Source organism: Mytilus californianus, unplaced genomic scaffold (genome assembly GCF_021869535.1).
Source record: "Mytilus californianus isolate M0D057914Y unplaced genomic scaffold, xbMytCali1.0.p SCAF_8, whole genome shotgun sequence".
NCBI classification, from domain to species: domain Eukaryota; kingdom Metazoa; phylum Mollusca; class Bivalvia; order Mytilida; family Mytilidae; genus Mytilus; species Mytilus californianus.
The window spans coordinates 70179055-70195421 of record NW_026262734.1 but is presented as its reverse complement, the minus strand read 5'-3'; the positions used below and the strand labels follow the sequence as shown (position 1 = coordinate 70195421).

General features: G+C 31.6%; 1 protein-coding gene across 1 annotated transcript in view; it reads right to left on the bottom strand.

Annotated features, from left to right (window-relative positions):
* Positions 1-16036, bottom strand: part of LOC127712163 (beta-1,3-glucan-binding protein-like) — a 52717-nt gene extending 36681 nt beyond the window's left edge. The window contains exons 1-3 of the mRNA XM_052218456.1: positions 15052-16036; positions 6327-6365; positions 3682-3782 (exon numbers count right to left, since the gene is read on the bottom strand). Of these exons, the coding sequence (XP_052074416.1) occupies positions 3682-3782; positions 6327-6365; positions 15052-15574 (663 nt within the window). The 5' untranslated portion in view covers positions 15575-16036. The remainder of the gene's footprint in view (positions 1-3681; positions 3783-6326; positions 6366-15051) is intronic.
* Positions 16037-16367: the final 331 nt, after the last annotated feature.

Sequence of the window (16367 nt, the reverse complement as noted above, 5' to 3'; positions counted from 1 at the left end):
GGTATAAAAAAAATCGACAAGTAACACACTGTCCACACTAGGGACTATATTCGTGGACAACGAAAATCAAAGGACGATAACTGTGTACCCGGACCTAATAGGGTAGAAAAAGTTGACCAATCTTAATGAAACTTGGTATGACCAAAGCTTATTAAATTATAAGACTGCTTACAAAGTTTCATGGCAATAGGATTTATATTATAGACAATATGACTAATTCTATATTCAACTTTGCGTGTTAAATTTAGACGTTAAAATTGAAAATTTTCAACTATCAACATTTGGGGCTTAAAAAATTAAAATATTGCCAAAAAATACTTTTGAAATGCCTTAATATATAATATATTATGTATTAAAAGCAATAGAGTACTCATTTGATTTATCAGACTTATCATAATTATTAAAAAGTCAAATTTATATGAGCCTGTGGCTAAAAATGGAGGTTTTCCAATGAAGGGGGGCCTTACATGAAGATGTAATATTTTCCAGCAATTTTAAATTTGTAAAGCTTTTTGGTTATAAATAATCCTTACATATGTATTTAATGTACTTTAAATGGAAAGAAAACTTACAAATAACATATCACATTAGTTTAAAAGGGTCTTAGGCCAAGTAAGACTGAAAATAATTTAGGGTCAATTTAGGCCGCATCACATATTTACATTTAAAAATGCATATTGAAGCTATAGGAAATAAAAATTTGTGTCTTTTCTATCATTTCTACACTCAGGTGACATGATACAATAAATCTGAGCACAAAAAGACTCTTGCATTCAACTTTTTTTGCAGACAGTATGGTCTGACACAAAGATTTTTCACTTTTTAGTGAAAAACATGCATGCAATTTTAGTCTCAACAGGCTTATATTTGAACCACTTGCTATCCTACAGAAGAAAAGAAAGATATTATGTGACATAAAACAGGTACAAAAGACATTGTTAAGTGCTTTTTATACAAATTTAGTGAGGTCTTTATACTGGACTTCAACTTTTATGTTCCAAGCTCCTCACATTTAACTTGATCCAAACAGGGCGTTAGACGAGGATCATATATACAACACATTTTGCACATATTGTCCGAGATAATCTTCTTTTCTGTAGATTCAGAGTTCACAAATGAGTAATACAACTGGATTGAAGCATAGAAACACAAATATTGACACATAAAAACCTGTCAGATAGAAAGTCAGAATGCCACTTATGCATCAAAATTGAAAAAGCTATGAAATGCTTATTTTGACCATAAAATGCCAAAATTGGTCATTTTTGCAGAAATTCTATCAAATAAAAGTTTAAATCCTTTAGTTTTATGCTATTTGATAAATTGACACCATCAAATCATTCAGGGAAGTTGCCAAAGTACAGATTCTATATTTCCTGATTTCACCTCTTAGGTACGAGTACACAGTTATTTCGTAGTGCATTTCTTTTAGACAATAAATGAAAATTAAAAAAATCCCACCTGCGCTTTCCCAATAATATTTTTACAGTGTGTTGTACTACTTTTGGGACAAATTATATCAAAATTATAGAAAACTTCATCGGCTCTAACTCAAAATATGGACAATTTCATGTTAAGGGGGTCTTCAAATCTTTTGACAGCTTCCGAAGTGCTAATTTTTAACCTTTTTCAGCTGGACCAAATCACTACTTAACTTTAAAATTCATGACCCAAATTTTTTTACAGTGTCATTTCACCCCCCTACTTACTATTTGAGTCATAAAACATGGAGAAATAAATTTTGAAGGGGTATAAAAAAAATCGACAAGTAACACACTGTCCACACTAGGGACTATATTCGTGGACAACGAAAATCAAAGGACGATAACTGTGTACCCGGACCTAATAGGGTAGAAAAAGTTGACCAATCTTAATGAAACTTGGTATGACCAAAGCTTATTAAATTATAAGACTGCTTACAAAGTTTCATGGCAATAGGATTTATATTATAGACAATATGACTAATTCTATATTCAACTTTGCGTGTTAAATTTAGACGTTAAAATTGAAAATTTTCAACTATCAACATTTGGGGCTTAAAAAATTAAAATATTGCCAAAAAATACTTTTGAAATGCCTTAATATATAATATATTATGTATTAAAAGCAATAGAGTACTCATTTGATTTATCAGACTTATCATAATTATTAAAAAGTCAAATTTATATGAGCCTGTGGCTAAAAATGGAGGTTTTCCAATGAAGGGGGGCCTTACATGAAGATGTAATATTTTCCAGCAATTTTAAATTTGTAAAGCTTTTTGGTTATAAATAATCCTTACATATGTATTTAATGTACTTTAAATGGAAAGAAAACTTACAAATAACATATCACATTAGTTTAAAAGGGTCTTAGGCCAAGTAAGACTGAAAATAATTTAGGGTCAATTTAGGCCGCATCACATATTTACATTTAAAAATGCATATTGAAGCTATAGGAAATAAAAATTTGTGTCTTTTCTATCATTTCTACACTCAGGTGACATGATACAATAAATCTGAGCACAAAAAGACTCTTGCATTCAACTTTTTTTGCAGACAGTATGGTCTGACACAAAGATTTTTCACTTTTTAGTGAAAAACATGCATGCAATTTTAGTCTCAACAGGCTTATATTTGAACCACTTGCTATCCTACAGAAGAAAAGAAAGATATTATGTGACATAAAACAGGTACAAAAGACATTGTTAAGTGCTTTTTATACAAATTTAGTGAGGTCTTTATACTGGACTTCAACTTTTATGTTCCAAGCTCCTCACATTTAACTTGATCCAAACAGGGCGTTAGACGAGGATCATATATACAACACATTTTGCACATATTGTCCGAGATAATCTTCTTTTCTGTAGATTCAGAGTTCACAAATGAGTAATACAACTGGATTGAAGCATAGAAACACAAATATTGACACATAAAAACCTGTCAGATAGAAAGTCAGAATGCCACTTATGCATCAAAATTGAAAAAGCTATGAAATGCTTATTTTGACCATAAAATGCCAAAATTGGTCATTTTTGCAGAAATTCTATCAAATAAAAGTTTAAATCCTTTAGTTTTATGCTATTTGATAAATTGACACCATCAAATCATTCAGGGAAGTTGCCAAAGTACAGATTCTATATTTCCTGATTTCACCTCTTAGGTACGAGTACACAGTTATTTCGTAGTGCATTTCTTTTAGACAATAAATGAAAATTAAAAAAATCCCACCTGCGCTTTCCCAATAATATTTTTACAGTGTGTTGTACTACTTTTGGGACAAATTATATCAAAATTATAGAAAACTTCATCGGCTCTAACTCAAAATATGGACAATTTCATGTTAAGGGGGTCTTCAAATCTTTTGACAGCTTCCGAAGTGCTAATTTTTAACCTTTTTCAGCTGGACCAAATCACTACTTAACTTTAAAATTCATGACCCAAATTTTTTTACAGTGTCATTTCACCCCCCTACTTACTATTTGAGTCATAAAACATGGAGAAATAAATTTTGAAGGGGTATAAAAAAAATCGACAAGTAACACACTGTCCACACTAGGGACTATATTCGTGGACAACGAAAATCAAAGGACGATAACTGTGTACCCGGACCACCACCGGCAATATTGTTTGCATTGTCTTTATTGGCTTTGACAACTCGACCAGTATAGATATACATAAGAAAAGTAAAAACAGAGCTTACATAATCATATCTAGCTGTTATTTCGTGCTCCCATATTCGTTTGTCAAGCGTATCGAATTCTTCATTCAAAACCAAACAAGGATAGCTTTTACATTTATAAACTGAAAAAAAAGAATTACGATACTTTTCATCTTTGAAGAACTTTTACATTTAACAATAACTTTACAACAGACCCGTAAGTTACTAATTACCGATGCAAACAAACTGTCATAAAGCAAAAACAATCATAGCTTGTTTAATTTTGAGTGTTAGTGAGGGTAGTCAAGTCAATAAAAGCACTTCAAAATGTTATATGTTACGTTCTTATGATAAGTATTCACATACAACTGTTAACATGGTTAAGTTTAAGAGAATAAAGAAAATAACGAAAACACCGAATCCAGTAGGTTTGCATTCATTGTACAATATCACATCTGTCTTTAACAAACTATAGCCTCTAAAGATCATGCGTCACTCACCTATGTCTATGTGCACCATATAAAATACAATATATAATCTATCTATCTTTGATAGTTTTAAACAAAAACGCAAAAATGAAATAAGAAATTGTACAACCATCATTTAAGGGCACTAACTCCTATGAAGATTTGACCAACGATTCCAGCAATATCGACATATTTGTAGACCTTGCCTTGTGGATTAGTTTTGCTATTTTTCTCTTTCAACTTTCAAATTTCTCAAATTTCTTTTATAGATTTCAAAATAATAGGCAAAAACGCAAACAAATGGTATAAATCATCATTAAGAGCAATAACTCCAATAAGGAGTCGACAGACAATTTTCGACATATTGACATATTTGTGAATCTTGTCTTGCTGATCATATTTGTCTTTTAAAATTCGTATCTATTTATTAAAAGTTTCAAGACAATTGGCAAAAAACGAAAAAAAAATTATTAAAAAAAAATCGTCATTATAATGAAATTCTATGCGACTGTCATACAAGTGACAGATTTAGCTAGCTATAAAATCAGGTTTAATCCACCATTTTCTACATAAGGAAATGGCTGTACCAAGTCAGAAGTATGACAGTTTTTTTCCATTCGTTTAATGTGTTTGAGCTTTTGATTTTTGGCTTTCCGTTTTGAATTTTACTTGGAGTTTAGTATTTTTGTTATTTTACTTTTTAAGGTCAATAACTCCTATAAGGAGTCGACTAACAAATTCAGCCATGTTGACATATTTGAAGATCTTGCCTTGTTGATAAGTTTTGCTATATAAAGTTTCTTTACATCTATTATAGTTTTCAAGATAATAGGCATAAACACAAAACAAAATGTCATAAATCGTCATTTAGGGCAATAACTCCATTAAGGAGTCGACAGACAATTTCCGATATGCGAATCTTGTCTTGCTGGTTATATTTGTATTTAAAATTTGTATCTAAGTTTTCAAGATAAAAGGCAAAAATGGTAAAACAAAAATCGGCATTTCAAGGGAAATAACTCGTGTACGAAGTCGTCTGATTAGATCTCAACATTCTGAACATTTCTGCCCTTGTCAGATTTTCTCTTTCTATAGAGGTTTTCAAAATAATAGTCAAAACTTGCATTTTACCCCCTATGTTCAATTTTGAGACATATTGGCAGACAAGTGGGGACATCGGACACCTCTGTTAAACTAGATATCCAAATGATGATTGTGGCCAAATTTGGTTAAATTTGGCTCATTAGTTTCAGAGGAGATTTTGTAAAAGTTAACGGACGTCGACGGACGCAAGGTGTTAGAAACGTTCACTCGGCCATGTGAGCTGAAAGATATCAAAATGTTACCTCCGACCTTTTTAAAATATCTCAATGTCTTTCTTCAACTGAAAAATAATGTGTATTATCGTATGCACATAGAATTCTGATACATCTGAACAAAAAATTATATGTCATTTTGAAAATTGTTGTAATAAAAAAATGATAATATACATTTGAGCACTCGAAATCAACTGCGAAGTCATAAAATTCGAGGCAAATGAAGACTGTATACTTTTCTGTCATCAATAAATTCAAAAATGACAGTAATTCATATACCAATTTGCTATACCGAGGGATTTACAGCAAAAGGATGTTGTATTAAGAATGCACTGCGAAGTAAATTCTTCTTATTTTCATTATATTCTACGTTTTGCTGACAAGTTAAGTTTTGTGATAATGATTCCTAATAATGTTGCTACTATTTAAGGCTGATTATGATTCTTAATAGGCTTTCTCTCTTCAAATCGTCAGAATCGGCCGGGTGGTAATTGCTCAAAAATGCATGTGACGAGTTTAAATTGAAAAAAAAAACATTTATCCTTCTACGATTCATTTGACATTTTCGTAGACCAAAGTAATATCATATTTAAGCTTGAACAACACTATTTAGAAATTAACTATTGTTTTCACAGAGAAATTCATGTAAATAAATTTCCTTGCATATTTCGAATGTGCATATTAAAATTTACTTTGAATCAAAATCTTAAAGAAAAGTCAACGAAGGATGTTTTCTTTATCGTATGCCCTTAAATAAAAAGCAATGTTCCAACTTAGTTTTCCTAAATGCAATCGAAATGTCGTAAAATGTACATTTATTGTTTAAGTACATAATGTTTACATTAATTGAATCTCAGCTAGTTTTCAGAAAAATTCATGTGAATTTTATAATTTATGTACTTACTTCTATTGTATCTTGTAAACTCAATTTCAGCTGGAAAACCTAAATTTAAAAATATACATCAAATAATTAGCGGGTCGTTCTCAAAAGGAAAACTCTTTCTTAATATGTTTCTACCTTTTGAATAAGATCGGATAAAAAAAAGTAAAAATTGCAATGAAAACGACCTTTAGAACTTTATGATCTGAAAAATGTAGCGAAAAAGATGTACGAACATGATTCATTCGCCTTATTAATGTTATCCATAGAAAATTACATAACAATATAAGCTATGAAATAATGACAGAAATGGTATTAACTGACCCAAATTAATTTGTTCTGTAAAAACTCGGATCATATTAGCATGGCTCAGGCAAGCGTGAAATACTACAAAAACCCGGGTTTTACTGGGTTAAACGGGTAATACTGGGCAATACTGGGAAATATGAAATACTGGTTTGAATTTTTAAGGGTATTCAGTGATTAAAAACAAATGCAATACTTAAAGACATACTATTTTGACTTATAAGTTAACTTGTTTGAGTTTCTTATTTAAAGTGTATAAGTTTTAGAAACTATTGGTCCAGCAACTCTTACACAAACTTGAACACACATAGACAAATGCAAAAAGTTTTCTCAACTAGATTTATGATTAATCCTCATAAAAAGTTGTCTAAATTGTTCAAACTACATGATAACCGTTCATAAGATATTGTACCATAAAAGAAAAATTCATGGAATTAGAAATTTTTTAGCAACATATGCCAAAGTAATAAGAAAGAGACGCACTAATAATGGACCAAAGGCATTTCATAAGCACTACAATGAACTGTTTTTTTTTCATTGCATCCATCTATGTTTGTATTTTTTTTACAACCTCGTAAATTTTCAAGCCTCTACTATATTAAATTACACAATTATAATTCAACAGCAGTTAGAAGCAGGCATAAATCGTGGCCCAAAAGGACCAAAGGGATTTCTCCGTTTTGATTATCGTATTTCTAATGTTCACACAATTTTATCATACTTAAACTTACATCACTAATCAAGGTTTATTCCCGGATGTCCTACTTTTTGGAATTTTATAGTTTTGGGACCTGGTTTTGAAAGTATCTTATGATTTGAGACATGTCTTACGATGCTCTTAAGACATGTCATAGTCGTAAGATATCTTTTCGAAAGTATCCCAAGTTACGATATGTCATAACTTTTATCGTTAACTTAAGACACCTCGCGACATGACTTATGATGGTCTTATTATTATCATAACAGTTACGATATTTCTTCCACTGTTATAAGTCGGTCAGTGCCATTTACGGCATTTATCTTTGCACATGCATCCTCAAATTCATTCTCTCCTTGAAGCACTATTTGCTGTTGTGTTGCTCAGTAAGCTAAATATTAGATTTATTTTTTTCTCAATTAACATTTTAATCTCCTGCGACGTGATTTTGTTCTGATTATTATTAATTTTCTTGCGGTGTAAAGTCGTTTCGCTAGATGTCGCTTAGATTTTTGCATATCATATCGAACAGTTATTGCAATTTTGAAACTGACCCTGTTTTACCGAACATTTTTTATTGCAAGAGTTATCTCCCAAAACAGTTTAACTTTTTATTGTATCTCCTCCGTAACCAAAAAAGATAACGTATTTTTTTCCTATTTGTTCGTTATATCCTCCAGAATTTTTGACTGATTTTGATCGAAGCTATTCAGTGACATCTTCTAGGAGTTATCTACCTTTACCAATTAAATTTGTCGTTATGTGTTTGTAACTCATAAACCGTGAGCCGTATTAACCTAGAGTCCATTTATTTGAATTCATTGGGTCCTAACTTAGAAAGTGATGTCAAGGTCAAAGGTAAAGGTCATGTTCCAAATTTTTTGCATTCACTTCATGTCGCTTCTACTCCCAAAGAGTTATAGATATCGACAAAAAAATCTAACCAAAATGTTAGTCGCAACATGATGTTACTGGAAAGTTTTTGTCGAAATGGTACGTGACTATTCTTGGGGGTTTAAAGCCACTGAAATGGTAAAATGAACAGATTAACTAATCATAACTTCAAACTTTGCAGCTATCATGATGTAAACATGCATCTGATCTCAATTAATTAACCAAGGTCTACTACCACTGACCCCCCTTTTTCCAACTGATTTTTTTTTTTAAATCCCATTTCTATGAAATGAAAATTGCCTTCAGTCCCGTACATTTTACTGTAAAAATGCCATCCTTCTTATGTACAAACTCCTGTAATAGAAATCCAACCCTGCAAAAATCTGCTCCAATTCATGTATTTTCTGAAATTAATCGATAAACGTTTTGTTAAAATACCACAACAACAGCATTATTTTTGTTTTCGCTGAAGACTCGTGATCAGCGATTAGAAATCAGTTTACCTGTAAAATGAATCAAGAAAATATATGCTCGTTAGCACTATAAATACACGTGCGGTACGCTTGACGACCTGACCTCGATTGAGAAATTAAAATCAATGATATAAAAATCGCTCCCAAGTTCTTTTATATTAGTGAAATCCTACAATCAAATTTCTAAACATGCATTCAAATACAAATCTGTGCTCCGTAAATATATGTACGAAAAATGCCTGTAAAAATAAAATCAATAAGTATCGTGTTACTCTTATTAATACACATGTGGTCTGTTCAACGGTCTCCCCCAAGTCCAGACATATATAGTCGAGTCTCACGTGACTTCACAAACACCACCGAGCGCGCGGGGACCTAGATTTAAAATAAATCATTCCACATTCAAATGTAGAAAGTGAAACTACAAGACAACTACAAGACACAATGAAAGTCAGTTTTCCTACAAATTTAAACAAAATGCACACACAACAAATAAATAAAACAAGACATGAAGTCCGAGGTTGCATAGAAAAGAGAGAAAATTTATAAAAAGAGGATGCTAGGATTAATTTTTATTAGGACATCCAAGGCGTCCGTTTGGCTGTGCGGGATGTATAAATACGCAGCCACGTTCGGTCAGAATATGGACGTTAAGTCCGCTGCCTCGCATAGAAAGAGAGATTACCATGCAAACTTTTGATCAATCAATCAACCAACCAACCAACCAACCAATCAACCAACCAAACAACCAAACAACTACCAACCAACCAATTAATCAATCAATCATGTTTCGGAGGGGAAAGACCGTTTACAATTGTTTTTAAAACAATTGATTTATATTTATTTATATATTCTTTTTCTTGTTTATGTATATATATATAGTAGCTTATAAACGTTTTTGCACGGGCATTTCGTTTAGAGGGTACTTGATGTACCAAATCTTTAAAGTATTCACAATTAAATTACACTCCATACATAATAATACATGAACGCGAAGTTCTAGAATTGTATTATATATATATAACGTAATTGAAACAAATCATCAACCTGGATTGTAATTCCTTTTCATATATAAATTCATGAAAAATAAAATAAATATTCGTAAATGATAAGAATGGCAATAATCATTATTTACAGACTTATTATTTTGATAGCTATATTTATAATTTTTATTCATAATTCAAAATAAAAAGAAAATATGTTCACGTATGACAGTCATAAGATCATCATAGGTATGACTATCTTAGGACAGCTTTGATTTACATTCTATAAAATGATAGTCTTAAGATGTATGGAAAGCCAACGGGATCAAAATTCTTAATTCGTAAATTGTCAATTTGTAACTTGTATCTTTGTAATTTCAATATTCTTAATTCGTAAATTGTCAATTTGTAACTTGTAACTGTGTGATTTCAAAATTCTGTATTGGTAAATTGTCAATTTGTATAGTGATGCTTTGTAACATGTCGATTCGTTAAATGTCGATTTGTTAAATGTCATTATATTGTATTATGCTAACGATCATTATGACGACAGATTACGCTCGGTTTTTTCTTCGGTGTATAAGCCTCCTGTAAGTAGAACCACCTCCATATGGAGTTTATACCTAAGTAATTTAAGTCAATTATGTACAGCAAATGCATCTAAAAGAAAATGAACAGATTTTTTTTTATATGACATGTATACAGGAACCCGGTTTTATTTTGTTTTCTGAAGACGACAGGTGGCGTTTTGTTCGAAAACGGAAACTATTTAAAAATGCAACCCGAATAGTTCAGTCCCTCCACGTAACTGCGAGGTTAATGAAGTAGTCGTAGATCAGCGGAATATAACGACTGAATTATTCGGGTAAATAGATATATTACTTTTATAAATTTTGACTTGGATGGAGGGTTGTCTCATTGGTACTCATACCACATCTTCTTATATCTATATGAGGAGATGTGGTAACAAACCGTATGATTGCTTATGAGACAACTTTCCACCAAAGTTCTAATAAAGCCGATGTAAGCAATTAAAGTTTCCCTCAGTTTTAGTTTGTAACCCGGATTTGTTTTTTCTCAATCGATTTATGAATTTCGAACAGCGGTATACTACTTTTGCCTTTATTTATAGGCAACGTACGGCATTCAACAATGTGAAAAACCCATACCATATAGTCGGCTATAAAAGGCTACATAATTACTGCAAAAACTAGGTAATAAACGGTGTCTATTAATCCTAAAATGTTATTATCGGACCATTTTAATCTGACTGAGGGTGAAGGGCTGACAGATATATATATATAAATATACATGCCGACTAAACTTTTCTAGTCAAAAAGCTTAAGAACTGCCGCTTCCTGTTTTTTCGTTCTATAAAAATTTACATAACAAAAAAGACCAAATATTCTCATTTCCTCCCTCTCAACTCCTGCTTAATGCGCTGTACTCCCGATACCCTCCCCCCCCCCTGCAACCCTCCTTAGCCTGACGACCTGATTCAATCTTATACTTCATCGAGCGGGTTGATTCACGATGTTAATCAATAACGTTTTTATTATATAAGCTAAATTTTCGAAATTTGAAATTCATACGAAATAAAAAAATAAAATTAATTTGCAATGAATTCGTAACAATACAAATATTTCCCGCCCGATGATATGTCAAGAAATGACGCCATCCCATGATACATAATTTTAATATCCAATTGACGAAACCATGTTGTTGTATTCCGCCTGGCTACCCCTCCGCACAGTTTGCCACCATTTTACTTTCCAAAATGATCCCTGACAGACCCTCTGCCAAACCCCAAATCATGCGCAAAGATTTTCATGGAGAAATAAAATTAGGGTAAACAGATTGGAGATAATTGCTTCTGTCATGCAAATGGCGAGATCTTCTCTCTGACAAGTCAAAGGGGTAGGGTGTCACTTTGGTTAAAAGTGGGTATAGGTGTGTAATAAAAAAGAAACAGTTTCATAGTTTTACGATCATGGTCATTGACAAAAATATCCAGAGGGGACACCTCCTAGTATATGTCGATCCAGTACCATGATCATTCTAGATCTGTATCTGTATCTGTAGGAATACGTGGTGGATACAACTACTGGCTTTTATACAATGGTATAGAGAGCGCCGTCGATTTATTGACGGTGCACGAGAGCAGTTTCTGAACTTCGCTATCAGCGCTCGGTGTGCGCACTACAGTGTCTTCAAGGTGGTTCCACTCGATTACTGTTTTTACGAAAAATGAGTTAGAATATTGTGGTATTTTGCTATTTGAAATCTCAGAACACTTTATGTAGTTCTTTACCTGTTTTTCCACAATATTTATTGACTGAAAATTGTTAAATCATTAGATAATTAAATTCTTTCCCAAAATTTTAACATTGAGATTATAATACTAAGGAATAATAGGTGTCAACCCATTTCTCCCATCATACATTTAGTCCAAAATTTGCGACCCAGAAAAATATTAGTATGAATTTTCCAGCTCATGCAGTCGCGAAGTTGATAAGGGAGCCCATTTCAGCGACACATCTGTATTTACCTTAATACAGGAAGTGACACACCCCTTCCAGGTATGGTGAACAGTACTGTAGACATACATGTTTATTCGATGTCACCTCTATATAAAACCTAGTCCCTGGTATATATGCCATATCAAAAAAAAAATTTATTTATCTATTTGTTTTCTTTTATATGTATGTGCTGTACCTAATTGATTTAAATTACCTAGGTATTTACTCCATATGGAGGTGCTTCTACTTACAGGAGGCTTATACGCCAAAGAAGAAACCGAGCGCCATCTGTCGTCATAATGATCATTAGCATAATACAACGATGACATTTAACAAATCGACATTTAACGAATCGACATGTTACAAGTTACAAAACATCAATATACAAATTGAGGATTTACCATTAAAGAATTTTGGAATCACACAGTTACAAGTTACAAATTGACAATTTACGAATTAAGAATTTTGAAATTAAAAAGATACGTACAAGTTACAAATTGACAATTTACGAATTAAGAATTTTGAAATTTCACAGTTACAAGTTACAAATTGACAATTTACGAATTAACTGAGAATTTTGAAGTTACAAAGATACAAGTTGCAAATTGACAATTTACGAATTAAGAATTTTGAAATTACAAAGATACGTACAAGTTACAAATTGACAATTTACGAATTAATTGAGAATTTTGAAGTTACAAAGATACAAGTTGCAAATTGACAATTTACGAATTAAGAATTTTGAAATTACAAAGATACGTACAAGTTGCAAATTGACAATTTACGAATTAAGAATTTTGATATTTCATAGTTACAAGTTACAAATTAACAATTTACAAATTTTAAAAGAATTCTAAAATTACACAGTTACAAGTTACAAATTGACATTTTACGAATTAAGAATTTTGACCCCGTTGGCTTTCTATAAAGATGGTCATACAGTTTGTCCTAACATACATCTAATGACATATTTTAGGATACTTTCGAAAACCATGGGCCTGATTGTCCCACATTTTTTTATTATATCAAATGTTCTTAAATAAACAATGTATTTGTTGTTTGTTTTGTGATATTAAATTAAAATCAATTAGTGCATGAGCATACTATTAGTTGATTTTGATTTTATAAATATTCATATGAATTTTTGAGTAAATCATCAGTTAAAATGCACTTTTGATTAAATAATATAAGTTATGAAAGATATCTAAAATGTATAGTTTATATGTAAAACAATTACGAAGATGAGAGGAGACAACCATTATCCGGAGAATATTTTTTTTCAAAAGAAGAGGTATATGTGGCCTAATGATGTGATCATGTGCTCTAAACATAATTTTATTGAAAACGATGAACGGATGGCTGTTAAAAGTCCCGTGGAAGTTTATTCAGGACGATAACATATTGGTGTTAGATGAATATTAAACCAACTTTGAACTAGATCGACACAATGAACCGGAATTTCAACGTGCTAGTACGCAATATAAGTTTACAGGGAAGTCATGTCACACTAAACAGACACATTATTCTGACTCGGGGCATACTAGTCTTTGCTCTAACTTCTAAATGCTGCATGCTTAGCGTAGATGTAGCAAAAACCAACATTTAAAATTCTTTGTTCTGACACAGCCGGGGGATTGTTTAATTGTTTATCATATTGTTAACTAGTATAAGACAAAATATCTATTAAATTGACATAGCTGTACATCGTTTTGATTTTTGTGTTTATGATTTTTTTTAATTCAAGAATATTTTTATGAATATTATTTTCCCATTTTTGTCACTTGAATTGAGTTAAGCTTGGACAATTGTATGATAAGACTTTTTATATGGAATACGTTTTATATCTTTGCTTCTTGGATATATTTATAATTTGTCTAAATCTTGCAATATGTAATTATTCAAATTATAGCACAAATGTGTCTATATTTTCTTTAATTAACTCTACAATAAACTTATCATAGATACCAGGATTAAAATTGTGTACGCAAGACGCGCGTTTCGTATACAAAATGGCGCTCGAATAAAAAACAAGATCAAAAGGCCAAACTAAGCACGAAGTTGAGGAGCATTGAGGACACAAAGTCTCGGAAGTATGGGTTCCCTTAGAGCGTTTATTTAGCAATATAATTGCATATCAACTACATTTTAGAATTCACTTTTACACTACAATAAAAGTATTTTTTGAAGTTTGGATTCATAAAAATGCAGCTGGAAAATAAACAAGCCTGTAAGTATCCAGAAATGTGCTAAACGTATTATCTTTTGCCTATATGGAGTGGTTAGAGAAAAGGAAAAAATTATTTTATCCTCTGAAAATTTCTCTCAATATTTTTCTGTATAAAATGTATATATTTAGCAATAAATACTATGAAACTACACCATTTTTTAAAATATTTTGAGTAAAATAAGCTTTTAAAAAATCCTATTGTCTAGTATTACCTATTTCTGAGAGTATTGCATAGCCCTGAAAAACTCGGGTTTTCCCATCCGTTTTTTTACCCGCCCGGTGAATACTTTACAAACCCTGCTTTAGACAGAAACAACGACAAAGAGACAAATATGCAATCAACAATTTTTTAGTTATGATATTTAATAGTGTTACAAAAGCGGGGCGAAAGATATCAAAGGGACATACAAAGTTCTTTCGATTAAGACTAAAGATCCGGTAAATAACTGATCTAAACCAACTAAAGGCGCTATTACTAGTCTTAACTAATATATTTCGACGAGATATATAAAAAAAACTTAAGAAAAAACAATTAACAGTATAAACAAGTTATAATATATACTTTTTAGTACGTATAAATGGTTATTTAAGTAATTTGTTTTTCAGTCGAAAACTTAGAATTATGTAAAGCGATTAATAACCTAACCTACCGTTTATCTGTACAATTGCCTCATTAGATGATACATTGGCCACAACATTTCCAGCTTCGCATCTGTAAGTACCTTCATTTTTTTCTGTAACATTGACTAACACAATTTCTGATACATTTTGACCAATTAAGGAGTGATTGTGATACCAATATATCACTAGTTCAGGGTCACCTATAGCTTCACAGGTAAATTTAACTTCTGATCCATATAAAACCTTTTTATCCTCTAATTGCGTGGTTATGTTCGGAGGATTTGAACAGAACACGTTGGAGGCGTTCAGGTTTTGAAGTTTGATAAGGATACCAATTGATGACTTGTAAGAATCTGTAACTGTTATAGACAAGTTTGAAAGCAAGCGTTGAAAAATATTGTCAATTTTCAACGTTATGTCTCTGTTATTATAGGAATTAGGTATGATGTCATCGCTAAAAAGATTATTCAAAATAGCGACTGAATAATTCAGGCAATCCCTAAATCCGATGCATTCACTTTCAAAGAAATATTCTTGAGACAAGTTTTTCATTCCAATTTGCCAGTACTCAAGTACTGACAAGGAATCAGCTTCTTTTAATGTCTCCTGGAATAAATCTTTAGCAAACTTCGTGGTATTTACAAGTTCTTTTAGTAAAGGATCGTTAGGTACACTGGCATTTTTTAAAATCTCATCTAAGTCCTCTGCTGTAAGATTATAGTCCTTCAGTGCATATTCCTTGTTAATGCCGAAGATTTCTACTGTATGGTTTTCTGAAGCTATTTCGTTTTCTATATCAACCAAAGCTTTTCTGGAATCATTGAGATCATTAAGGCTGGAAACAGAATCGTTTGTTATTTCTAACAGTTCATTTGTTGCAATACTGAGAAACGAAAATACTTTTTTGAAAATAACACAATTTTCTTCGAAAAAAATAATGCGATTGTTCAATTTATTTTCCAGACGAATTATGCTCGAGTTTTGTTCGAATCCAGATACATCATTCAAAACAGAATCAGTAACATCTGAATGATTGAAAACATCCCTTTTATGTACTGACTTTATTTCTAAAACATTGTATTCGAAGGATATTGCGCGTTTTTTTTCTTTTGCCTAGTATTTGCTTCAAGGAATTGAAAAGTGAAGATACTGTAGATTTTACCATTCTCCAAAGACTATTGAGTGGGTGCCTAAAATCAAATTCAAATTCAAATGTGTGCCAACCCATACGAAATGCTTGAATATCACAGGAAATACCAAAAACCGGCAGATCACGAGTTGTTAATGTGAACTGAAATCTACAATTTTTCACATCAATGATATTTTGAATACCATACCTAATTAT